Source organism: Anthonomus grandis, chromosome 16 (assembly GCF_022605725.1).
Source record: "Anthonomus grandis grandis chromosome 16, icAntGran1.3, whole genome shotgun sequence".
Lineage (NCBI taxonomy): Eukaryota > Metazoa > Arthropoda > Insecta > Coleoptera > Curculionidae > Anthonomus > Anthonomus grandis.
In genome coordinates this window covers 11,606,540-11,633,919 of record NC_065561.1, presented here as the reverse complement: position 1 = coordinate 11,633,919, position 27,380 = coordinate 11,606,540, and the positions used below count along the sequence as shown (strand labels likewise).

Below are 27,380 nucleotides of genomic sequence, written 5' to 3'. Positions count from 1 at the left end.
CTTTGGCGCTTGCATGCCCTTTAAGGTAGCCTCATATGGACCATATAAAATTGATTTAGGTCTAAGATTCCATATTCATACAATTAGCAAATATTCGTCAAATGTTTGACAAGAGCAAAAGTGATGTATCATGTTACTCTTATGGTGATTACCTTCCAATTTAGAATAATAATTGCTATCTATTGTACATAGTGGTTATAGTTATAAATTTGAGTATCTGGGGCAAATATTACTTAATATTTTATAATGAATTTTATTATTAGTACTAATTCTTAAATTAATACTTATTTACATTTTTTCAGGAGGATTTTGTAGATGTAACCCTCGCCTGCGACGGTTGTTCCTTCACGGCACACAAGGTGGTGCTATCAGCATGCAGTCCCTATTTCAGGAGGTTACTAAAAGCAAATCCCTGTCAACATCCCATAGTAATATTAAGGGATGTTCAACACAAAGATATGGAAAGTCTGTTAAGGTAAACACATATTTATATTATTATTTTACAAAATAATATGATAATAAATTATTCATGGTTCTGCTTCAAATGCTAAATAAATCGACAACATCCTCTACTTTATGGCTAATAAAAATTTCACACTTAATTTACAAAAAAATGATTGGAGCAGTTAAAAGTTGTCGTTCCCTTCTAATCGTCCCGCCTGATTTTTTAAATGTTAATTAATTCAAGATTAAAATATTTAACCGCTAATAATGGTTTTAATATTATTACTCAGTTTACTTAACGGATAGGTTTATTTGAATCTATTAAATAATTTGAAAAAACAATTGCGTCATTTGTTTAAATAAATATTTAGATTTTTATTAATAATTAGTTATAGCGAATAAAGAATATTGGTTATATCTGTAAAATATAATTATTTAACTTGTTTAACGACAGAGACTTCTTCAAAAGTACTACTTAATATTAAAACTAAAAGAGAATGACAAGTGTAAAAAATTGATCACCTTTAAGGTACTTCCTGCCAAGATTAAATTTGATGCACGGCCATTATAGTAATAAGAATTATCTTCTATTAATATTTCATTTATTTTCTTCACTAGTAATGAAGTTCAAGTTATTGAAGTTCATTCAAGTCTCGATAGAAAAATATTTCATCACTTATTTTAATCTCAATATGGAAAACTTGATCATAAAACATCGCTATCAACCAATTATGAAAGTTAAGGATTGAATATGTTAGAAACACTATTATTTAATAGATCTGGTCACGTTCAAATAATAAACAAATTCATGTGACAAATAATATTACAGATTCTGATAATAAATGTATCAAAATAGCAGGTAAGAAGAAACTACTGTTAAACTAATAATTTTTCTACTTCAATTGAAAAAGATTAAATAGATTAATTTAAATCACTTACAAGAACAGTAGCAATTGAGTCTTATAGATTACTTTTTAAAAGGCTTACGAGAGACCATCAGAAAAATGTATAAAATCCCAACAGACAAATATATATTAATTAAAGTCATACAACAGACAGAGGATATATAGATTCACCATTATCAAATCTATTTTGCTTTGACTCTTTTAAAAAAATTATGATTATTTTGGAAATTGTAAACTATACTCTTACACTAGTTGCTGTTTATATAAGGTGGTCCTTGTATTAACACCATTATTGGTCCCTGCTTTCTTAAAGATGAGAATAATAACACTATTATGGTTAATTCCGCTCATTATCTCGATATGATTAATCATTTTTGAGTCACCAATTAAACAGATTTCCACAGAACAACCAATCGTTGTTTTAGCAAGATAATGCTACTTTACACACCACAAGATCGGCCTTAAACTCTTTTCAAAGATGGTTTACGACTCACGTTATTTCTCGACGAGGAGATATTGACTGGCCTGAAAGGTCACCAGATCTAACGGCTCGCGATTATTTTGTACGAGACTCAATGAGAATACAAACAAATTTAAAATAGAACGTGGTGTCCAATAAGGTGACCCGATATCGCTAAAGGTATTTACGACTTTAAACAAAACAAATAATATAGGACAACATGGGCGTAAGTATAAACGAAAATGATCTGAGCCATTTAAAATTTGCAGATGATATTGTTTTATTATCAGACTGCGACAAAGCCACGCAAATCTTGGAAAGACTTTAACAACCTCAAAAGTGGTTGGAGATAATTATTTCGAAGATCCAATTTGTAACCAATCTTGTGGCAAATGAAAAAATTCCAATGATAAGCATTGAAATGTTGTCACTACATAAATATCTTAGTCGAAAACTCCATATAGACCGAGAAAATCAAACAACCGAGATCCAAAGAAATAGGTCCCCGACTTAGGGCGGACTGGGCGGACATTTGGTAACTTTAAACATGTATTTCAATAGGAAATGCCCGTAACCTTGGAAATATAAGCATTTGCCTAATATGTTTGGCCAGTGATGACATATATATACTTAAAGAAAAAGTCTTTATTGTTAAACCAAGAACTATATTCAGGACATTAAAACAAAAATTATTAAGGAAATTGCTAATATTAAGCGTTGATATATTGTATAGGGTTTTGAAAATAACTGTACTGTTTTTCAAACTATTATCTATGTTGATCAATACACTTTTGCATACACTTGAACCAATGTTCGTAACACTTTCTCTACTCCCATTGAGGTACCTCCAAAACATGGCCTTGAACTCATCAATGGTTTCTTTAGCCACGGTACTTGATGGTAAATTAGGGCTGTATGGATGATAACCCATCAATTAAACCCTTTGGCCAGTTAAATAGGTAAAATAGCTAGTTGTTTTAGGTAATGGGTATCAGCTTGCACTATCATGGTTAAGAAGCGAGTTCCAATGCGAATAATTTTGTTATTTAAAGCTAAATATTTATCAAATATCTTATTGATGGTCTTTATACTTATCCAAGGATACCTAAACCTCATGATGAGTTACCTTGATATTCTTCTAATAAAATATCTTGACAAACTTATTCTTTTGCTATTTAACTCGCCTCGCTAGCTTTAATTTTTTGAAACTATATCCATGTCTTGTTTTTTTTCTTATAAAACCGAAGTGAATAGAGCTCAATACACAAATTGATTATTTGCTCCTGTTCGTGATCTCTTGTTTATTCCTTTGACTTTCTGGTTGTCCTGTCCTGAAGAAGCTAAAAAGCAGAAATTTTATTAGAGGCTTTAAAAAAAGAAGGAAAGGCCACAAAAGGGGCTCAAAGGGGCAGAAAACTAAATATAGCGAAAAAATTACATTAAAAAAAATTTAGCAAAAAAAGTAAAAGAAAAGGGAGAAATTTTGCAACGCTAACCATGCAAACTAGCCATTAAAAAAGTACTAGTAAAACAAAGTCATAAAAAACACAAAAGAGTTGGCTGTAACAAATGGTCTAACTTCAGATATAAGCGACCAATTTTCGGAGGACGACGAAAGGGAGAATGGTTTATACGATTTTAATTAAGGCGACTTGATACATAATAAAGTTTTTAATCATCATAGAAAAAACCATGAAATGTATGGAAACTGATGAAAAATCTTTCATAAGAACCTCAGATATAAGAGGGCAGAATTTACAGCGCTCTCAAAAGGGGGTCAAAGGGGGCTCTCTATTCTGCTTATCTCTCTGACGCATTGCGGATCAAACTCACTTCATACCATCGCAAGATATCACATTTTTATGAGAAACAAGAGCCTTTTGAAGCCCATTACTAGCTTCAGGGAGTCGTCAACAGCGGAACTGGCCAAATTGATTTTTAGCATTATTCAGCCGCTACAAGGGAACACCACGAATCTTTTGTACGAAACTCATCTCATTTGGTCGAACTCCTTCAGGCCACTAGCGTTAGACCCACTGATAAGCTAGTAAGCTTTGATGTTAAGGGTCTTTATACAAACCCTTTAACATCACCAGAGAAAGACTCAGATTGGACACAAGACTTGCAGAATACACTGGACTTCCACTGGAGAGAGTGATAAACCTTTTAGTAGTTTATCATTGTAACTCCTACTTTCAATTTAAGGATAGATTTGCACCTAGGACGAAGGACTTTCAATGGGCTCGCCGTTATCTCTAGTAGTGGCAAACATACATATAGTGGTTCGATGAGCATGCTTTAAGGACAGCTCAATCCAAATATATGATGGGGTCAGCATACTCTTGTTAGATTTTCTTGTAAAGAACAACAATGGACCTACAGTGCGCCTTTAATTGTCGTAGTTCAACAAAGGTGGGAATCATCTGCCACAATAAGCAACAACGATATGTAACCTCAACGGGGAAATAAAGCACACCATCAAAGACTTACAGCAGAACGGGTATCCAAGCAAACTAATAAAGACAACTATTAGGAAAGTAGCAGAAATAACAAGGAAAGAGCCACCTCAACTGAAAAATCCTACAGGATTTTCAGCGGTTCCGTACATCTAGGAAAAATCAGGAGAATTTTCAGAAAATTCGACAAGACTGCCTGTACTTCGTAGATAATTATACGAGGTTTAGTATTGAAGACCAAACGAGAATGCCTATTAGACAGCAGTGAGGCAAAGTGACCACTGCAAGTTAGGACAAAAGAACATTGAAAAGAGACCCGAACAAGCAAAGAGGTTTCCAGATAATGCACAGCAGTACACGCTTAATCCAATTGCCACATCATACATCGGACAGAAGCATAGATTTTCTGTCCGATGCAACATTCGAAGAAAAAAAGATCTCTTAAAGCAACTTTTATAACGCAAAAGCAAGGAACCTTCAGCCAGGCGAGTGTTAATATTCCCAACATCTGGAGAAAAGAAGGAATAACCGATCGCCGTTACTAGCAATGTTATTAAAATTCGTGAAAAATGTATAAAATTAAGACTGAGTGATCTCTCGAAAAAAACAATAGGCAAAATACCGAGAATGCAATTGCAAAGGTCACTTTAAAGTCGACAGTTTTAACAAAGTACTTAAGCGATTAGCGTTTTTCTTATTATGAAAATGAAAATTTTGGTACAAGGGGTGTTTCACTGGCTCTGTTTAACCCCTTGCTGCATATTGTGTCATATATGATACATACTAAAATTAATATTTTTTCAAGATCCTAGAATCTAAAAATTAAATAAATGCATGATGTAGCATATTTGGGACCGAGGAATAAACACGTGAAAACAATTCCGACATTGCGGCAACAAAGCACGCTTTTTTGGCGCGCTTTGCCAGTTGAGAATCACATATTTGTCGGTGTAGTCGATGTTTATGTTTTTAAAGTGTCATTTTTGTTTAGTAAAAAGTTAGTTTCGTGATTAAAAAAATAAACGTTTATAGTTTATTTGTTGAACTTTCATTTGAAAGTGAGTTCAACCAATATGTTCAAACCAATTGTTTTGATGCATATATGGGATATCATGCACATATACGTGGTAATAAGAGTTTGATTGGTTTCAGATGGATCCGAAAATATTTTACGGAATTAACAGCAAATATGTTAGGGATGTACCGGAGGATAATGAAAGTGATGTTCCTGATTTGTCAGATGATGAAGACAATAATATCCCAATAAACCATCATAATATATTAGCCTACGAAAGTGATGACTCTATGCCTGAAGGAGATTATGACGAGATAACCATTCCTGAAATGGATGTGGAGTCTGATGATAGTGAAAATATATTTAAAATATATACTTCAGGAAATTGCGAAGAAGATAAATCCAGGATCCTGGAGAACCGGAAATCTCAGGAAAAATCCAAAGGAGCTTGAATTTACGGGCAACCTGAATATGCCCCAGAGGTTGCTGATTTAGAGACACCATCAGAGTTTTTTAAGTTCTTCTTGACTTATGAAATTATATCGACGATAACTACCGAATCAAATTTATATTGCTTACAAAAACATATAAACCGTCCCGCAAACCTTACAGATGATGAAATAGAACAATTCATTGGCATGTGTTTATATATGTCGATCATACAATTGCCTCAAGCTAGGAACTATTGGTCACCACATTTAGGCCACCCCGCCATATCTAGGGTGGGAAGTAACAGGTGGGACAGGTGGGAAGAAATCAAACGATGTATACATTTTAATAATAATGATAATTTTATACCTCGTGGCAAGCCCGGTAATGATAAGTATTCAAGATAAGACCTTTACTAGAAAGATTACAAGAAAGACTAAATATAATTCCTGTTGAAGAATATATTGCGGTCGATGAACAAATTATTCCCACTAAGGCCAGATCGACAATCAAACAATATAATCCTCTGGATCTCCGGCTTTAGTTACAGTTTCGACATTTTTGCTGGTTCTCAGAGCAACATCGTTCCTGTCGATGCTCCTGATTTGGGAACTAGTAGTAATGTGGTGGTGAAACTTGTTGAAAGAGTCCCGAAACACCTAAATCATAAGATTTTTTTTGATAATTGGTTTACTAGCGTCCCGCTTATGGTTTACTTAACCAAGAATGGTATCCATCCTCTTAAAACTGTGCGCTTGAATCGAGTTCAAGGATGTAAAATGCTGTCAGAAAAAGAGTTTAAAGAACTTGGACGAGGATCTTGGCAGGAGAAAACTGCTATTAAAGACTATGTAAAGTTAAGTACCGTTTGCTGGTATGATAATAAAATTGTCTCTTGAACTTTATCATCCTACGTCGGTTCACAGCCAACAGGAACTAAGCAAAGATTTTTTAGAAGTGAGAAATGCTACAAGAATTTGGAGTGCCGGCAAACAATTTTGAAATATAATGAATACATGGCAGGTGTAGACTTATTAGACTCTATGCTCGGTTACTATCGCATTAAAATTAGATCCAAGAAATGGTATCTTCTCATTTTCTTTCATTTTATGGACATGTGCGTTGTAAATAGTTGGCTTTTATGAAGAAGGCAAAATGATATATATATGCCACTTGCAGATTTTTAAGTAGCTATTGCAGATGCCTTATGCAACAGCGGGAAATATGTATTAACCAGGAAACGTGGACGACCTAGCGCCAATCTTGAAAATGCTTATTTGCAAAATAAGAAACGTGGCCCTACGACTGAAATACCTCAAACTGAAGTTCGAAAAGACGGAATCGATCATTTGCCAGAATGGAGAGAGAATGACAGAAATAGATGCAAGCATCCAGAGTGCAAATCCCAGACGTACATTTATTGTGTTAAGTGCCAAATACCCCTTTGCTTAAATAAAGACAGAAATTGTTTCATTCGATTCCATAGTGAATAACTGAATAAGTTTGTAAAACTTATTCAGTATGGATTAAAAAATAGTTAGTGCATAGCGCTTCGTATATGGTACATACACTTTTTTATTAAAAATTTTGATAAAAACACAATATATAATTTTTTAATTATTTTTCCATTTACGTGTGGGTATTGATTTATCTTATATATTTTTTTCCGACAAAAATAAAAAATCATGCAACAAGGGGTTAAGTCTTACTTAGCCAACAGAATGCAAGTTGTAACAATTGGAAAAAGTTCAAGTCGACCTTAATATGTTGAGGGTGGTGATCCACAAGGCACAGTGCTCGGTCCTATTATGCTAATGACACTGTTTTTCTAATTGCTTTTGACAGATGTAAGATTGTCATGGCCATGATTAAACACTGGCTGGACTTAAACCTCTTAATACTTAATATCGAAAAAAACCTATTTTCTTACTATTGCAATGTCTTTCAAAACTTCATGACTGAAAAAGGACTTTTTGGAAAATAAATACTTTTTTAATTTTTGATTTTGATATTGGTTGAAGATACTACTAAGATTAGTTGGAGATACCAAACCGTAACGCCATGCTAAATTTAAAATAAAATAAAAGCACGTGTGCAGGTACCATCTTGGTTGATCTGCTTTTCGTCTTACGGAGTATCCAGATAAACCCATTCTTTATTTAGTTATTTTTGCAAAGCATTGCAACCCATTCTTTATTTAGTCATTTTTAAAAGCTATCATCTTTCGTCGTTGAATGGTGGCCATGATAAAACTGTTCATACCAGCGTTTCTTCGTGTTTATGAGTCAACTTCTTTTTTACTCACTCAAAATTTTAGGCTCAATATAAGCAAGCCAAGTTTTGCTAAAAAGACAAACATTACGAAAAAGGTCAAAGGGACAACCCTTTAGGTGGAAACTTTAACTTGCACCTTAATACACTAATTTAATTTAGTATAGCCTAAGCTTAAAATCAATAGCTCTAAATAGGTAGCAAAAATCTTTATTTTGGCTGAGTTTATAATTTGGATAGAACCTTTTTTGCTTTTAAGAAATGAGAAATAAGAAACTCTCATGTTTTGGTAGTTTGTAATGTAAAATCAAATTTAAAATGTAGTTTATTAGCTGTCAAAGTTGCTCTAAGACAATGAGTGTCTGCAATTGTTTATTCACTCAACAGTCCTGCTCATCTTATAGTCAGACAAAAACTCAATCATATAAAAATAACACAAGCAATTACTGTTCTGTCAACTTTTGGAATATTAAAATATACTCACTGGAAAACCTCGACCCCTTGCAATATCTCAGTTTACATCAATTGACATAATGTCACATTCCAATATTTAGATATACGGCAATAGGATTTCTCTTTGTTTAAAGACTAGCTAGTGTCACCTAAAAAAGACGCTCCACTGTCGCAAAACAGTAAGCATCTCAACAAATTAGACAGAGGATATATTTCTATTGTAATCTCATATTTAGTTGTGTTAATTGAGTTCTAGGTAAAGCTCCCAGTCTTAACAGCCAGCACTCGATAAATTGCGCATTCGTCCCTTATTAAACAGAAGCTTTCACACCTAATTGTGCGGGCACCAAAAGTGCGCAATATAATATAGATCTGTTCAAACTTACTCATAATAGCCATACTTCTAAAGATCAACCGTTTCTCTAATTTTCACCACTATTTAATTCAGCACCTTCATGCCACCTGTAACACCTCTTTCACACGCTCTATTCAAACGTTACTTTCTGACTGACTCACTCATTAACCTTTTCTTGTGCATATTCTCTGGACCAATTATTAGAAAGCTTTAGCCACATACAGTTTATTAAATATATAAAATTATTTATTGATTATTGCATCTATTGACGTAGAATAAATATATATTAAAACAGTTTGGTTTTAAAAGACAAACCTATCTATATTAAAATTGAAATTAAAAAGAAAAGAACAATATAATAAAATAATACAGTAAGAAATAAAGAACAAACAAATATACTATACCTGGACCTCTTTCTGTGAAATTATTTTTAAAAGCGTATATCATGATATATTTATATGAGTTTTTTACATGGTTTTAATAGTTTACTAGTTAAGAATATTCACTGCATCAATATTTGATTGCAATTAATACATAATTATCTGTTACAAGTATGTGACGAATACACGTTTCAATCCTTTGTAAATAAAAATATATAATCACCTATTGAATCATTATGAAAAGGTTACTGAGTAACTAAAGAAATTGAATAACGTCATTAAAAGAAGGAGAACCCAAGTAGTTATTCGACTCATGCTTAATAGTTACAATTTTTAAAACATTTATTATAACTATATTTTAGTGAGGTAAATTAATATATCAATACTGTCGATTAATATAAGAATCGCCTAGAAATATGTCATTTACTTCAAATTATATTTGCAGGTTACCTAACCGCTACTGGTAGTAGATAATTTTACTAATTAAACAAGTTTGTGACAAATCTTCATAGTCAGAAATTAACCTTTAGCTTATATTGCTTTTTCTTAAAATATTTATTTAACCGACCATACAGCCCTTAATCTAAGACCCTAATAGACTTTCTAATTCAGCCTTTGCTTTTCTCTCGTTTCGTGACTCCGATAATTGCCAAAGACCTTAAAATCTGGACATTTTAATTAAGAGTTAGTATATTTATTAGGATCCGGTAATTACTAAAATAATATTTTATAGGTAGCAATTAACTTTTCGTATACCCTTTTATTTATATTGTGCTGTAGGACAATTAATGTTTTTCTGAGACGATTGAAATACATTTTTTTATGCCTAATACTCGTTTTGGAATTTCAAGTGTTACTCTTTTAGGTGTTAAAAATAGAATTTTTTAAATTAATATTTGCAGTAGTTTTTGGAGCTTAATATGTTTAAACCTAATTAACCAATGATTAAATATATGTACACGAAACCATGCTCTAATAACGTGTAATAAACTACATACCATATCCAAAGCGAGACTCGATCTGTAATGTTGTTAACTAAATCTAAACAAAAAAATGCCAAAGCAGGGTGTTATTAATTTAAAACATTAGGTGCTCGTTTAAGACCATGATTGATTTGTTCCATTTTTTATACGTGAATTCAATTAAAACTAACGGTGGTTCGTCAGAGTGGATGTGTGATCGGATGTTGTTTGCTTGGGCAAGTTGTTAGTCATACCTGTTAAATGAAAAAAAAAATTGATTGAGAAGCTGTTTGTGGAGTAAGAATCTGAATTGTCATTCTTAAATGAAAGAGAGTATGCTAATGTAGTTTTTAAAAATAAATAACTACGTATAAGAAATTAAAGAATGGGCTTAATAACCTATCAATGATGATCAGAGGTCACGTGAGGGCTTAGGTCGTTTTGTTTTGTATGCAGAGGACACCAATATCCTGATAAACAGTGAAGTCTTCTTACTTGTATATGTGTGTTTGTGTAAAAATGGCTCTGGTAAAACCAAATGCTATCAAAGCCAGCTCTTTTTACTTAACCCTTAACTGGTATGGCGGAAAAAATCACGTTCCAAGTATGGTGGGGTCAAATTAAAACTTTCGATTTTTTTTTAAACTAAAACAAAAACAAATTTAAAAATAATAATATATTAACAACTCTGAGCACATATAAACCAAAAAAATTGCACTTAAAATAAAGCTAGACTAAAAAATATAAGGTTTTTTAAAAAATAGGCTTTTTTCAAAATGACTCGAAAATAAACTAAAAAACACAAAATTTAGGTGAGAAATTAAGAAGATGTTCTTAAATAAATGTGAAAGCGTTCAAAACACTTAAAAATAAAATCCTTAAAAGGTTTATAAAAAAACTAACAAACATGTTTGAACCTTCTATTATTGGCAATTATTGCAACGAATTCTTTTTACGCAATGATTTTTACAAACGTATTTATGACAGTTATCACATATAAGTGATTGTTTATTATCATTGCGTGGACAATTAGAATACCTTGCACGCTTAGGTGGTCTTTCCCCATGTTCATTTCTGCCTGGACCTATCTCTGGAATCTGACCAATTCGATGAATAAGTGCTTTTAATTCCCTGGGAATATTTTCGCCATTTGAGATCGGCGAATTAATTGGTTATGTATTAGATCTCTTCCTAAGGTAACTAGAAACTTTTGGTGTGTCATTTCAGCCTCTGGATAAGCATTATTATTATAAAATACTTCTATTTACAGCGCTAATATCCATCATTCGAAACCAAATTGCTTGCGGCCATCTTCTAGTGCGTCTACCAACTTTATAATTTGCACACGTTTGATCTAATACATCTACCCCCACTTTGGTAATATTGTAAAAATCTATCATGTCTGGAAGTTTATTTTCTCTGTCCAAAATTCTATCATTATGATGAAAACTTGATATAAGACAAACTGCTCGATTTTTTACTGGAACATAAGATAACAAAGTCACGTCTCTGGTTAATCCGAAAATCGGAGAATAAACCGGTTGCTGCTTATTTGCCAAAAATTTCTTTGGTAGGTTCCTTTTGTTTTTTCGGATAGTACCGACATAAGTAAGTTTACAGCATTGTAGCTTTTCGACAAGCTCTAAAGAAGAAAACCAGTTATCCCCAGTAACATTTCGGTTAAAATTTTATTATCGGATCAACTAAAGAAAGAACATTGAGGGTGGGATGGCTAGCTTTTTAGGATTCTGCATTTGAGTGTCTTTTCCGGTATAAACAAAGGCGTTTACTAAATAATACGTCCGAGCATCACAGAGACACATCATTTTGATTCCGTATTTTTTCGGCTTACTTTTGATAAACATTCGAAATCTACAATTACCGCGAAAACCAATCAATATTTCATCCACAGTTACATATTCCCCACATGAATAGTTTGTATGACAATTATTCACGAAGCGATAAAATATATCGGAAATATGGGCTAGCTTGTCTCCGGCTTCAATGCGCTGACTTCTGGTGTCTGGATCATCAAATCTCAAAGCTGTGAGGAGAAAATTAAATCTTTTTGCAGTCATTACGAAACGAAATATGTCACAACCCGTGCCATTAGTTGCGAAAAGGGAATTAATATCTTCGTGGTTCGACTTGAATACGCCTGCCAAGAAGAGGAGACCAAAAAATGCCAACATTTCGGTTTCCTCAACATGATTGAAAAATTGGCAGGATAAGGCATTGTGCCCATAACTAGCTTGCAAGCTCGTTATTTTTTCATTAGTCTTCTCGATAATTTGCTCGATTATTGGATCGTCAACTAACAGCTTAAAAGCTTCTGTGGCTGAATTTGGTTTGTTAACTCGTGCTGGTCCAGAAAGTCCTGGTAGATGCGAAACAATATTGCTTGCACGAGCACGGCTTGTGGCAGGAGCTTTTGTTGACCATTTTTTTCTCTTTTTCCCATAATAGTAGCTTCTTACGCCAATTTCACTCTCATCATCACTACTATCTTCCAAAATATCTGGTTCAATATCCAAATTTATTTCATCTGGCAAATTACCAACACCCGGTTCAGAATCACTATCGCTTGCAGAAATATGTTCACTAACGATAGTCTCGGTATCAGAAATGTCGCTGTCATTATCAAAAAAAGTGTTAGCAAGCTGTTCTAACTGGTGCTCTGTTAGTGGTGCCTTTTTATCCTTTAAAGAAGCCATTACATTAAAAAATTGGAAAACCCAAAAAATTATGGCGGGGTCAATTTTGACCAATTTAATTTACAGACCTTAGCTAAACGAAAACTCAAACGCGACTGCCACGCAGAAATATTCAACTCAGTACGGCCGAGGAATACATGGAAGGCAGTGTTGCCACTTGCAATAGTTTTTCTTTAATAATTTTTTTTATTTTGGATGGGGTCATAATTGACCCACCATACCAGTTAAGGGTTAATCTATAACTTTCCTAATTTATTTCAGGTTTATGTATAATGGAGAAGTTCATGTAGGCCAAGAACACCTTACAGATTTTCTAAAGACTGCGCAAATGCTCCAAGTAAGGGGGTTGGCTGACGTTCCAGCCGGTGCTGGCCAAAGACTGACCACCACAGCCACTCCAACGCCGACAAATCCCTTAGCTACCTCAGAACAAAAAATTTCACCGGTAAGTACCAAATACCTGGTATATTATCGTTATCTAATGTATATACACAGATTTTGTTATTATCTAATTTTTTAAACAAAATGAAGTTACGAATGGAATTTTTTTTTATATAATTTATTCAAATGCTTATTGTGGAAGGTTATGAAAGTATCTCCATATATTCACTTTTATCTGGGACAGTTTACAAAAATTTAAATTGCAGAGTTTAAAATCACCTCTTAATAGCGTTTTCTAATTATTATATAGCAGTTTATCGCTAGACAGGTGAATATATAATAATATTGTATACCATACTAAATTATTCTTGCAAAATTTTGCCCAATAGTGCACGAAAAGATAAAACACCGATATTTATTATAATTAAAGGCTACCCGGTTAAGACACACCTGCGTTTTTTGGCAATATAATAATTTGTTACACATATGAGATACAATTTCTTTTTTTTTTAATCGTTTGACCTTTTTAGATATAACTGATATTAAAAAAAATTATAATGAGGTACGGCTTTCACACTATAATAAATAGTGTGTACTTCTTTAATCTTTTTATATGCATTAACACAATAATTTATTATTTATTTATCGCATGGTAAATAGTAAACAGTCGGTATCAATCACTTATTATATTAAACGTCAATGTCGAGATCCTTTAACTATTGGATTGCTCTTGATATATACGATCCTTAATTAAGTCGCATGCTGTTTGTGAGTCTCTATTTGTATTGCATGTGGGCACTTCTTTCATAGCCATTGCAAAATCTGTTAAGAGCTGTCCAAAGCTTAAGGAAGAGGGAGAAGCCTTCTACTCTTGGATCGATAATAACGTCGGAGTTCACAGGTGGATGTCGTCTCCATAACTCTAATTTACAACAACGTTATATTAGAAAGCAAATATGTATTATTCCAGGCTTTTGAGCCTTTCCAAAATACTCTTAAACAGTAATGAGACGCCAAGATTTTTTTAAATTTTTTTGCAAAGAATTTGGTTGTCTCCTAATGGCTCGAAAGTTCTCCAAATTACTCTCAAACGCCTAGAAGTAAATTTTTAATTAATTCGAGGCCTTAAGGGGTATCTAAATTGCTCTGCAGCTCTTTAAATTACACTCTAAGTGGAGCAAGTGTTTTTGTAGTCAAGAACTAAAGATTTATAAATTATTTCCAAATACCTCTAAAAAAAGTAAATTTTTATGTTATTCCAGGCTTCTGTGTGTTTCCAATATAGAGTCTTAACTCTTATCTTCTTAAAAATACGCCTAAAAGCCCCTAAATAAATAATTTGTTGGCTTATTCCAGGAAATCGGGTATCTTCAAAGTTCTCCAAATTACTCCCAAATACCTCCAAGTTTTTTCCAAATTGCTCTAAGACTCTCTTAATTAACTGCGTCTAAGAAAGGAATTTGTGGCCTTATTCCAGAAGTTTGAGTGTCACCTAATTGCTCTAAATTTCTCCAATTTACACCCATATGCCTCTAAATAAATAATTTTTTGTCTAATTTTTGGAACTTGAGTGTCTGCAAGTTCCTTCCAAAACCCCATAGTAAACTATTTTTTAAATTTTATTTAAGGAATTTGGGTGTTTAAATTCCTCTAAAGTAAAATAAATTTCCCTTTTAAGTAATTATTAACTGCAGAAAAATTCATATGAGGCAAACTAATTGACTCAAGTCAAAATCATTTTAAGTAAATAATTCTAAATTTTCAAATGCATTAATTAGGCAACATTCAAAACATGTCTAAAACGATCGAATCCAGAACAAATATCATTTTTCTGGATTTGAGTGTTAACGCAATATTCCGAAACAGTAAATGACTTACGGGCTAATAAATATTTAAAAACCCAACCCAACTGATTTTTTCTCTGTGATCAAGTAAGATATTGACTTCAATAAACATCCTATTTAAATGTTTTACTACTGAGTGAGTGAGTGTGACTGAGACAACTGACCATACAGAGAACCCACGAAGCCGGCCTGATAGGTTCTTTTTTTCATCATTTAAATTTAGCAGGGTTTCTGGAACCTATCAGATTAAGGGGCTTGTTCATGTTGTTTAAAACTTTAAAATCAAGACTGTCGAACAAACTCAACTCTCTAGAAATAGTCCCTGTAAACCAGTTAGTCTTGCCGGACTATCATTTACGACATAACAAGATGGGGTTGTAGTGCATGAGTGTTGGAATGTTTGGAACTTTTGGAATTCCTTCGCACTAGCAGCCTCTCGTCTAATTGAAGGAGGTGCAATACCCAGGCAGCATCAATAATCTATCCAATGGACATCCAAAAATTTCTTTTTTTTTTGAAATATGAACGTCCAGTGGACATCCATTTAATTTTTTAAAAAAACCATTGGATCTTACAGTCCAGGATAATAAAAATGTCACAAGCTTTGCCAGCCATAAATAAAATTGTCGACTGATCAGATAATTTGTTAATGCAAAGGGATATGTAAAATGGAAAATCCAATAGATAGTAACCTTTCGTCATCTATGATATATCCAATTAATTACAAAACAAAATAAAAAGTGAATAAGTCTATTTTCTGTGAAGAGGTTTAATGATAACCTAAATTTCGGAGCAAAAAGTCTATTGGACGTCCGTACAATTGCGAAACAGGTTCATTAACCAGTACTCTCATTGTAAACACATACATTGGAATTGCCCAATGTCCAATGCAAATTATTAAGCCCATAAAACGTCTAATGTATCTATTAAAATGAAGATGCAGTTTTCGATGAGAGATGAACGTCTAATGAATCTAGAAAAATAGGAGTCCATTGGCTTTTCATTTCCGTTCGTCCAATTGCTTTTCAATTTTTTTTTCAATCCATGGGCTTGAAATTTACCTAAATCCATAGTATATCCTATAAACTTTTTAAGGAAAGATGAATGTCTAATCGATCACCAGTTTATTAATATTTGTCAAATGGTTTCTCTTTTTTTTTAAGCTGTGGGATTAATAATTTTCTAAATCCATGGTACGTTATGCATATTAACGTGATGCGATGCGATGTGAAAAATCATCTTTTGATCAATAATGGATGTTTGATGTCTATAAAAATATGGGTCCAATAGCTTCTCAAAAAAAATTTACACTGGACTTAGGCAACCTAACTATACTTTTTAAAACATCTTTTGGAAACCCAATAAAAGTGCATTAGACACAGATAATTTAAAATCTATTGGCTTGTACAAAATTATTATCCAAAGGATGTCCATAATAATGAATCCATGGATATTTCTACCTAGTTTGGACCAATCCATTGTGTGTGATGTTTGGGTATTAGTCAGTTTAGGCAACCAAGGTAGTGGTGTTGATTTTACCATTCCGCTTATGATTCCCTGGTTTAGTTTTCTCAAGTTAATAGGTATAAACACTAATATCCCAAACCGGGACATAATTTTCTGCAGTAAAATACACTAACGTTAGTGTAACAGTTCGCAATCTGTTAGCGTTTGCTCCCCATCCAGTAAAAAACCTGCCAGTTTTTTTATAAGGTGAACATTATGTTACATTATTGGTAGTATTGCCTAGGTGTTTTCTAAACGTGAGGGTCATGTCTAAAGTGACCAAGGTATTTCACGTTGTAGTTGCGTTCTAGTTGCTTTCTACAAATTAACATGTTTAATTTACGATGGGCTACAGAGTTATTCGGATGGTAGGCATTTACTGCTTCTTTTAAAGGATCCCGTTCTAGTCTCCAGTTTTAAAAATAACTGTTCATCATTAAAGTTTTTAACTATCAGCTCAGCTCGTTGATGCAATACGCGATGTAAATCATGTATACGAAATCGTTACATATATTAAGGCACATAACTGGCATGAGAGACTACACTACAACCAAAGATAGCAGAGCAATTATTTTTTCTCTTGCAATTAATCGGCGGAACTACCATCATTAATATGTTTAAGTCCCCTACCTTAGATCAGATCAGCAAGGTGGCAATCAGAAACTCTACTAGATCTGTGTTTCATCACAACAAATACGACAAGTGAAAGCAACTTAGCATGTAGACGCATTATGGATACATTAATGAATGATAAATCCCACTAAGCTAGAAAAAAGCCTGGCTTACACCTTTACATCAAAAGAGCCCAACAGACCAATGTAACAACTAGAAATGTATTTAAGTTACAAGTATTTCCAGTAGATAATATGAAAATAATCTTAAAGTCAGAAGGAGAATATAAACTTCAGGAAATAGAAGACCAAGCAGTCTTTCGTGCTGGAAGAGCATCTGTCGACATATTTTGACTCTATCATATCTCAATGAGAAAAAAATGGTAGGGAATCGAAAAATCCACCTTTTATTTGTTGACTTTACAAGAGCATATGACACAGTCCCAATAAACTGTGGCTTGTTCTGGAAGATATCCAATGTATATGGCAATAGCTGCAGGAAAACAAATGTACAAGCAGGCAGAATCAAACTACTAAACAATTTCGCAGAATAGATTTTGATATCAAAACGGTTGCGGCAAGATGGCTGTCGCTCCTTATGCTATTTAAAAAATATATAAACAAGGCTTTAAAATAATGAAGAAGATCCTGCTCTGAAATGGGCGTACCATTAAATGAAGAGAGAACATTTGCACCCTTCACTTTCACGTCAGATAGTCATAGTGCAAGACTAAGATGATCTCGAACTTATTACTCGAAGACTTTTCAAAGAATAAAAATGGAGATTATCAATTAACTGTTGTAAATGAAAATTAGATAAGTAAGGCATGTGAGAAATATACATATAGCTAAGTTCAATCTACAAAGAAAATATCTCCTGTTCATCTCCATCTTTAATAGCATAGTACTAAAGGGTGTTTCAACAAGAACGCAAGTTTTGTGTCACGCACTGTCTCACAGTCAAAATGTCACATGATTATGACGTGACAGATCGAAAGTTGACAGTTGTGAGTTGGTAAACAGAGAGCATTATGGTATGCATCCTGGTAAACACGGTAGGACAAGACGTCCTGATTGTTAAAAACTATTATGAATATGGTAAAAGCTTAATTGCCACTATTCGTAAAGTGAATTGACCAATTGGATCCTTGCGCAATATGCTGATTTTGCAAACAAAATAATTTTTAGTAATGAGGTCCACCTTTACCTCGATGGCTTTGTTAATAGGCCAAACTGTCTTATTTGGGACTTCCCTTTTATTATTTGAGAAAATCCACGAGTAATTCATTAAAAAGCAATGCATCGACAACGTGTCACTGGCATTATGGTCTGGAGGAATATTTGGACCGTTTTTCCTCGAAAACGAAGAAGGTAATGCAGTAAGGTGAATGGCGAATTATTATTGTGCTACGATAACACAGTTTCTTATGCCTCATTTGGAAGCTCCTGGTCGTGTCATTTCTCGATTTGGTGATCAGAATTGGCCTTCACGTTCTAACGATTTAATTCATCTGAAAAAAGCAAAGCCTGCAACCGTCGAAGCATTGAAAGCCAAAAGTAGACGCTATATCACTGAAATACAATCACATGTATACAATAACGAAGGGTACGCATATGCTACCAAAGCCTTTGCGCCCGTTTACAAGATATCTTGTACCATACATAATTTTTAAATGTATATTTTTGCAATCAAGAAATATGTCAATACTGCTTCAAAAAACTATGTTTTATTGAACACTGAAATCTTGCGCTCTTATAGAAACACCCTTTATATGAGCGTGGAACATCTGAATAAATTCTTATAATATCATCTATGGGCACTAGAAATGGACTTCTGGCAGCTAAAAGATCCAAACTGGAAAAAATATCTAATAACCAGATTAGACGAAGAATGGAAGTACAGACAACACTAATAGAAGAAATTAAACGCATGCAGCTATCATGATATGAGCAGGTCAAGAGAATGGTCGAAGAAAAACTCTTCAAATAAATACTTAACCTGGTGTCAACTGCGAGGAGAAAAGGAGGAAGGCGAAAACCATCTTAAATAAGAGCCATGCAAAAAGCAATGTCTGAGAGAAACTTACATCCAGGAGATTAGAACAACAGAAGATGCTGGAAAGTGGAAAGCGAAAGGTAAAGCGGAAGGCTTTAGAACTAGATATATACATAAATCCTATATTCCGAATTCAGACTCTCAAATATTTTTTTACTAGTGAACCATGTTAGAGTTTTACCATTCAGGTGCATTGAAATTTTATGCTTTGCGCATTCTGATCATATTTTGTTTCATCAGTTTCCTGTCTTCTATAGTTTAGTTTCTGTTAATTAGCTTAGTCTTGATCTATTTACTTCATCTTCAGATAAAAATGGTTTACGTCGTTTTCTATTTGATATCTCGTAGATTGTCTTCATTGCCCACAAAATAAGCATTTTTTTTAAGAGCGGTACTAAGCTATTTGTTTGTATTATTTTTACTATCTCTTTGTATTTCTCTATCTTTGTTGCGTTGAATTTATATTATGAAGATATGATGTAATATTTTTTCATTAATTAGTTCTGTAATACTTTTTCAAGAATCTTCATTAGAGAGCTAATACTAAATTCTTTCATCTCCCACTGTGTTCTTCGCACGAGTTCCACGTTTCCACTTAAGTTTGAGGTTTTAACAAAAGCTTTTGACTATAGTTATGATACCTCATTGTTAACAAAAACATTCATTTTAAATTTTCCAATTATTGAAAAAACTCTTCAGAAGAATTACGCTGTTCTACAAGCTGAGATAGAGATTGAATGAGGTAACTGTTCTGTTATTTGGTGGTCAATTAACACCCTATATTAAGGGTACGTCTATATCACTTAAAATTCTAGTAAAGATTTTCAGTTTATTGCCTTTAAGAAGTGTTTATTATGTATACAGCATGAGCCGTTCTTTTTTACCATTTTTAGCACTACCCCATACAGAGAGGTAAATGTTCCCATCTTAGCATATTATTATCAGATTTGCTTTAGAAGTTTGATTACTCACTGTAAAAATAAATGCTGCTATAAATATTTTATTTGGTATGCCACCCACGCCAAATATTGATGGTAGACTCCTTAAGCTACATTTTTTCACAAGACATATAATTATTATTTGTATATAGCAAATATTTTATTTTATGCATAACAACGTTAATTAGGTATAATATTTACTCTAAACTACGTATTATATTATGTTACCAAACTCGATTGCGCAGCCTTGGCTTTTTCGGTTATGTTAATTTATTTAACAACAATAATTAGTTTTAGTTCTTAAGCAATTACCGGTGTCTCGGTTAGAAATTAAATCAAAACGCTTTTAATGATACTACCGTAATTTTATGGTACTACTGCTAAGTGTTATTTAATATACTCTCGTACAAAGTATATATGATTTATTAGAGGTTAATATCTTCTTACCTACATGCAATTAAATTTACAGATTAATCGCCTTTAACGATAATCACATACCAAATAAAATGTGTTGTCCTAAACACCTGAACTAAATTGTTTTTAAATATCTTTTTAATTTGACCGATGTGGGTATGTAGGACGCAACATAACATACGGATTTTCCAATACGGCCACAACGGTGTTATTGGAAGATTTTACTAAAATAAAAATTAATTTAATTAATTACGTACATAATTCTATAAATTAGTAAACGTTGCAAAATCTACTTCAGTAAATATCATATTCAAATGAGACGTTATTAGGAACCGTAACGGATTTGCCTATAAGAAATAGCCTCGCGGTTAAAAAATACATGTCTTCAATCCTCTTAAATTTATCTGTTTTTCGTACGGTCAAATTGGTTAGTGTACATTGCCGAAATTTAGCATTCGACGGCAAAATGTTAATAGCCTAATCTAAATAATAATCTACGTAAATATGAATATGTGGGATAGCGTATTTTTAGGAGTGAAACCGCGGTAATAAAATAATATGCAAAAATAATTAGAATAAATAATCGATAAAAGTGTTGTAAATCGGGACAATTATGTTTGCCACTTTTTAGAGAGCTATAATGGTTTTGACTTTTGTCAAGGTTTTTGCACCAGTGGTAGCGTGGTTTATTTAAAGTCGTTTTAAATGAACATTTGAAATTTTTGTTTTTGTCTTTATTCTATTTATTCTTAACCAAATATAATTATGCCCTATAAAAAGAATAAAATAATTTTTGATAAAAAATACTAATTTTGTTCATTTTTGTTGAGATGTAATTTTATGTACAAAGGAACAAATTTGTATTGCCCTATGCGAGATTTACATAGAGAAATAATAGTCCATTAGCTTTTTTTAAAAACAGCCCTCTAAGAGGGTGGCACCAACCCTAAAATTTGAAATAGGAAGGAGGATTGATTGATCTTGAAAAGGTTTCTTTATACTGTTTACTCTTATTACTTTATTACAGATTATTACACTTTTTTTTTTAAATTGCCAGTAGTAGTAGCGTAGTAAATAGGGTAAACATATCAAATGTTACTAAATGTGAGACTGAAAATGAGGTCACTTTAACATACGGATGGGATTTATTTTATACATATTATTTTAAAATTCTAGACTTGTACTTCAGGTGTGATTTGAAGGCACTCATTCAGTCTCATGGATTTTGAGTTATAAGTGTCTTCAAAGAAAAAAGTCTAGAGGTGATAAATCTGGTGATTGTGGTGGCCGTTCAATAGCACCGTTTTTTCCAATCTATTCTCCTGAAAACGTTTGATCCAAATGATTGTTGAAAGAATAACGCATAATGTGGTGAAGCACCATCCTGCTGAAACTTTTAAGAAAAAAGAGCACTTATCAGGGAAACACGTATTAAACAAAAAGTTTGCATCGTTAGTAGTTCGTTCAATCATAATTTTATGAAATTGTTATTGTCGATTAAAATTGTCTTATTTCAGTTTTTATACCAGATAATACATCTTTTCAAACAGTACAAATTTTCTTTGAATACTTCGTCGACTAACACCTGTTACTGTTTTAATATTAACATGCCCTAGAATATAATAAAATAAACCTAGACACGAATTCCAAGTACACACTTTCATTGCAACCTACTGTCCTCATGTCGGTCGTTAAATAATTCCACATTTTTATTAACTTATTGGTTATTTTCAAAAAATATTGCAATTATTTCAACACTTTCTGCCGTGATATATGCCACATTCTTAATTTCAAAAAGTGGGTATTAAAAAGAAGTGAAAGAACAAGGTTTTTTTATATAAATCACCGTACTAACACCGTAATACTTATATAATCAATAAGAATAATTGCTTTTTGGGAAACAAAAAAATTCCACAGACATTCAAAACACAACTCTAGTTGATCCGTTTTTTTTACTGATAATGTTATCCCCCTAAGTAAGTTGATATCATTACTTACTATTACTAACGTGACCTGTGGTAATAACCAATTCAACTAAATCTATTATCATTTTAAATTTTAAAGGTGATTATTAAGCGTCTCGTTCGTAAATAAAATAAAAAAACTTGCTTACGTTTACTCCAGAAACTGGTAATTGATGAGTTTTAAACATAACTTTTACTAGACTCTATTTACTACTCAACACTGTCATTTTTATTATAATTTCTTTTACTATAAAATTAATTGAACCTTGGGTAAAAAATGTTATACAAGACAGACTAAAATTGTGTACTCGGGTAAAATCAACGATCTGAACCTAAAAAATAACTCTGTACCATTAATTCATCCAATATTTTAGTCTTTTATTACAAAAACTCCCATAGAACCTGAGATATTTATAGAGATATAAAGTGTTTGAGGACCATTTTGTCTTATCAAAATGCATGTTATATTATCCGTAAATTGTTTTTTTTTAGATTTTTTATTTCTTCGGCTTTTTTAAATGAAGTTAAAGTATATCCTCTAATTTCCAGCTGCTTCGAATTTAAGGTCATTTTAAGTTTTTCGTAAGCGAATGCTTTCTACGACCCTAACTACCTGATATTTTACAATATAAGAATTTTTATTGTTAAATTTCGGTAATTATGTATTGTCGTCCTTTTTTCTTTCTTCCTGCAAATTTTATCCAGCCTCCAGTGACTCAACCTTCTGCTTTAGTCCGGTATTTACCTCCTTTATAAAATTCAGTTCCGCCATTATTTTCTTGTGGATTTTTCATTCGTCAGAGTTACCTAAGATATACCAATAATTTTATATAGATACAGATACCTACTTTGGTTAGCTTGTATAGGAAAGTCTCCTGAAAGCAGGTCTTTTATTACTACTTTAAGTTTTCTTCGATCCATGTTACTAGTTTGATTTATGATTATGAACATACTATTTAAGAGTTCAATAGTTAACCCGTTAATACCCGTTAATACCAGCAAATTCCTTGCGATAAAAAAAGTGGGGATACATCGAGCACTTAGAGTTGCAAAGCGTATTTAGGAGACTTAATTCGACGTGTCAGGTGTTTTTGTTTTCTATTTCTCGCGAAATTATTTATGTGTTATTGAAAATGGATCCCTCCATGTACTCTACTAGGGGTCAAGGGTAAGTTTTATTTTATGTATGTGTAAATAAACATTTTCCGCATTGATTACTTATTCAATCCAAAAGAAAATAGTAAAGGTCATCGAACCCCTGATTTTGTAACCGGGTGTAAAATACGTTACTATATATGTTGTGTCCCTTATAAGGGACGCTAAGCGCTACGTCTCCTTTATTGACCTTAGCTCAACTAATGGACTGTTTAGAAGAGGATGACGACCTGCCGGAATCTAACATCTATATTTTACCTCCAGATGATGGAAATGAGACCGAAGTTAATAGCGACGAATCTGACGACGAGCATGCAGCGAATATAAATCACCTACCTCGCGGAATTCTATCTCAGGAATGTGAAATAGCTTACGTAAATGACTTTGACGATTCTGACCCTGAAGATTTACTGCCCTTATCTGTCCTTCAGAAAAACCTAAAAGGCAATAACAATACAAAGCAACAAACAGAGTACGCGTACCAAAAATCAAGATGGCGGGAGCCTGATCCTGATACTGGCCGAGTAAATAATATTGACCTTGTGATTGTCTGTAGCCCTAGTGAACCCTCACAGGATGCAAAAAATGCAACTACCCCGGTTGATTTTTTCAAGTTGTTGTTCAATGAAGAACTTTTGACGTTGATTATTACGGAAAGTAATAGATATGCACGGCAGAAAAATTTAGAACTAAATTTTACTCTGGACGAACTTCATGTGGTACTAGGAGCGTTTCTTTTATCGGGATGTAGAAAATATCCAAACAGAAGACTCTATTGGTCGAGTGAAGAATATATTCCAAATATATAACAAAACAGCATGCGTCAAAATCGGTTTGACACTCTACTAAAGTATATTCACTTTATTGACAACTCAAAATTACCCCAAGACGATAGGCTTTATAAATTGAGACCCTTGATAAATCATCTAAACCTGAATTTTAGAACACACAATAGCTTTGATGAGCATTTATCCATTGACGAGAGCATGGTGCCATATTATGGAAAATATTATGCCAAGCATTACATTCGGGGTGAGCCCATAAGATTTGGCTATAAATATTGGGCTATTTGTTCGAGTAGCGGATACATGTATGGTTTTGAGATTTATACCGGGAAAAATCAAAACAAAGAAAAAGAAAAGAAATTTGGTTTGGGTGGAGATGTAATACTATCTTTACTAGAGCAAGTCGAATTACCTTCAGATAAAGGTTATAAAATTTTTATGGATAATTACTTCACAGGCCTTCCTCTCTTTGACTATTTATCGAAAAACAATTATTGTGCCAATAAGAGATAATCGTTTAGAGAAATGTCCGGTACAAACTAAGAAGGAATGTAATAATCAGCAAAGGGGAACCTATAAGTATTATCGAAATGACACCAGCATGCTCGTACAATGGAAAGATAATAAAGTTGTTTCTGTTGCATCCAATTTTGAAACCACTGAAGTAACTAACACACTTCGTTGGAACAGGGTCACCCGATCTAAGAAGATTTAAGTTTCTTAGCCAAAAATAGTAGCCAACTATAATAAATATATGGGTGGTGTGGACAAATTAGATGGTCTTGTTGCGGCTTATAGATCAAGATTTCGACAAAGGAAATGGTATTGGCCACTAGTCTTATATTTATTAGATGTGTTTGTTGTGAATGCTTGGTTACTTATGCGAAAATTGAAAACAAATCATCCTGACTCTGTTAGTTTATTGGCGTTTCGACGATACATATCGCAAAGTTTTTTGAAAAGTTTTGGTACTAAACCCCTGCAAGGAAAAACCAGAGTGCCTCCACCATTACATGACGTAGGATTCGATAATATTGGGCATCTGATAGTCTACAATGAAACCGACCGCCGATGCGTGCCCTATGTGGAAAAAAAAGTCAATTGACCTGCGAAAAGTGTAACATTGCATTGCATCCTAAAATTTGTCTCAAACTTTACCATGATAACTAAAATATATTGTAATTATATACAAAACATAATAAACATGTTATCTTACTTTATTATTTTTTTTCCTTTTGCCCAGCGTCCCTCTAAAGGGACTTAAAAAACATTTATTTTGTGTTTATTAGACCCATAATAAGGTATTTTTTTAAATTATAATTTAAAAATAAAACAAAAACTAACTTTGGGCACTAATGGGTTACTAAATTCCTTTCTACTCTCTATTTACCCTACAATCTTGGCTACTTTAGGGCATTCTGAGATAATATTAAATGCACATATGTGTGGAGAACTTAAATAACTACAACCTCATTTACTACTTGGTCGTTTTCATTTTTCAACAAAACCTATGCAAATAAAATTGAATTAAACATACCTTATGCAAATTTAGAATTAAAGGGATTTCTAAATCTCTGTATCATCATTGTATTAGAGAGTAAAATATTTAGGCACTCTTTAACTATTTTTCAAAAACCAGCTTATAATAGTTTATTTATTAGTTGTTTAGAAACAATGCTATTAAAAAAAAAAAATTTTAAAGGAAGGATCCTCTGATATGGCCTGTTCTTCAATTATATTCCATTTTCTGTTCTTTTTATCTCTTTTACTTTACAGATTACAAAACTTTAATAATAATAATAATAATAATAATAATAATAATAATAATAATAAAAGTCATCTTTTATTTCATACATATTACTTTACATTTTTAATTCATTTTATTTCAAGACGAGATTCAGCGCAACAAGATAGCATCTCGCTGCCTGTTCTTCCATGTAACCTAATTAACTACAACAATAGTAAATTAGAAATATGGCATACAATTTTTTTTAAACTAATACACTCTCAGGTGTACCAAACAAGTCCAGATTTTACCCCTGCCTATCACTACATTCTACCTATATATAAAACTTTATCTACATTAAGTAAGAAAAGTTTCATTAAAACCAGAAAACCACTCACTTTACTACAAAGAGCCTATAAATAATATGACAAGACTCAATTCTTTTCAACAGAATTACGTATTTTCAGTGTCATCAAAAGCTATGTTTATATTCTATTAAAATATTTTATCAGCACACTGTTCATCCTAAGCCTACAGGTGAACTGGTTCAAGTCACCATAAATACCTTTGATATGATCAGTCTAGTTTTTATCCAATCCAATCTTTGTAGATTATTTATTATTACTTTAGTGTTCCTATCAGTTCATCATCATTATTTGTACCTCTTCAACCCTTGGTGGGCTTTGGCTAACTGCACGATCATTCTTCATTCTTCTCTTTCTTACATCAATTCAGGATCGTATCATCATCGCTCTCAGATCTAAAACGATATTGTCTCTTCATAGATCTCCGCACTTTAGGATTTTGTTTTTAGACCATTTTGATCACTTGGCAGTCTGGTTGTCAGTAAACATGTCCAGCCTATCTTAATCTTTATCATTCCTCATAGAACTCAGTCAGTTTTCATTTAAAACACTTAAGCTTGCGCTTGTTTTCCTTGGTACGTGTCCAAGTTACACTCCCTACATAACCATTGGTCGTATGACAGTTTTATATATTTTAATTTTTAATCTTCGGGATAGATTTTTGCTGGTAATAACTTCTTTTAGAGCGTGCATACATCTACCGGCATATTGAATTCTTATTTTGAGTTTGTCGGGTATATTGTTTTCCTCGTTGATTCTGGCCTCTAGATACCTAAAACTTGTTACCCTCT

At 32.9% G+C, this 27,380-nt stretch overlaps 1 protein-coding gene across 4 annotated transcripts in view; it reads left to right on the top strand.

Moving 5' to 3' along the window:
• Positions 1–27,380, top strand: part of LOC126745595 (protein abrupt) — a 147,100-nt gene that overhangs the window by 56,931 nt on the left and 62,789 nt on the right. For all 4 annotated transcript variants that reach the window (XM_050453512.1, XM_050453511.1, XM_050453513.1 and 1 more), the window contains exons 3-4: positions 303–475; positions 13,106–13,289. In XM_050453512.1, coding sequence (XP_050309469.1) covers positions 303–475; positions 13,106–13,289 — 357 coding nt within the window. The remainder of the gene's footprint in view (positions 1–302; positions 476–13,105; positions 13,290–27,380) is intronic.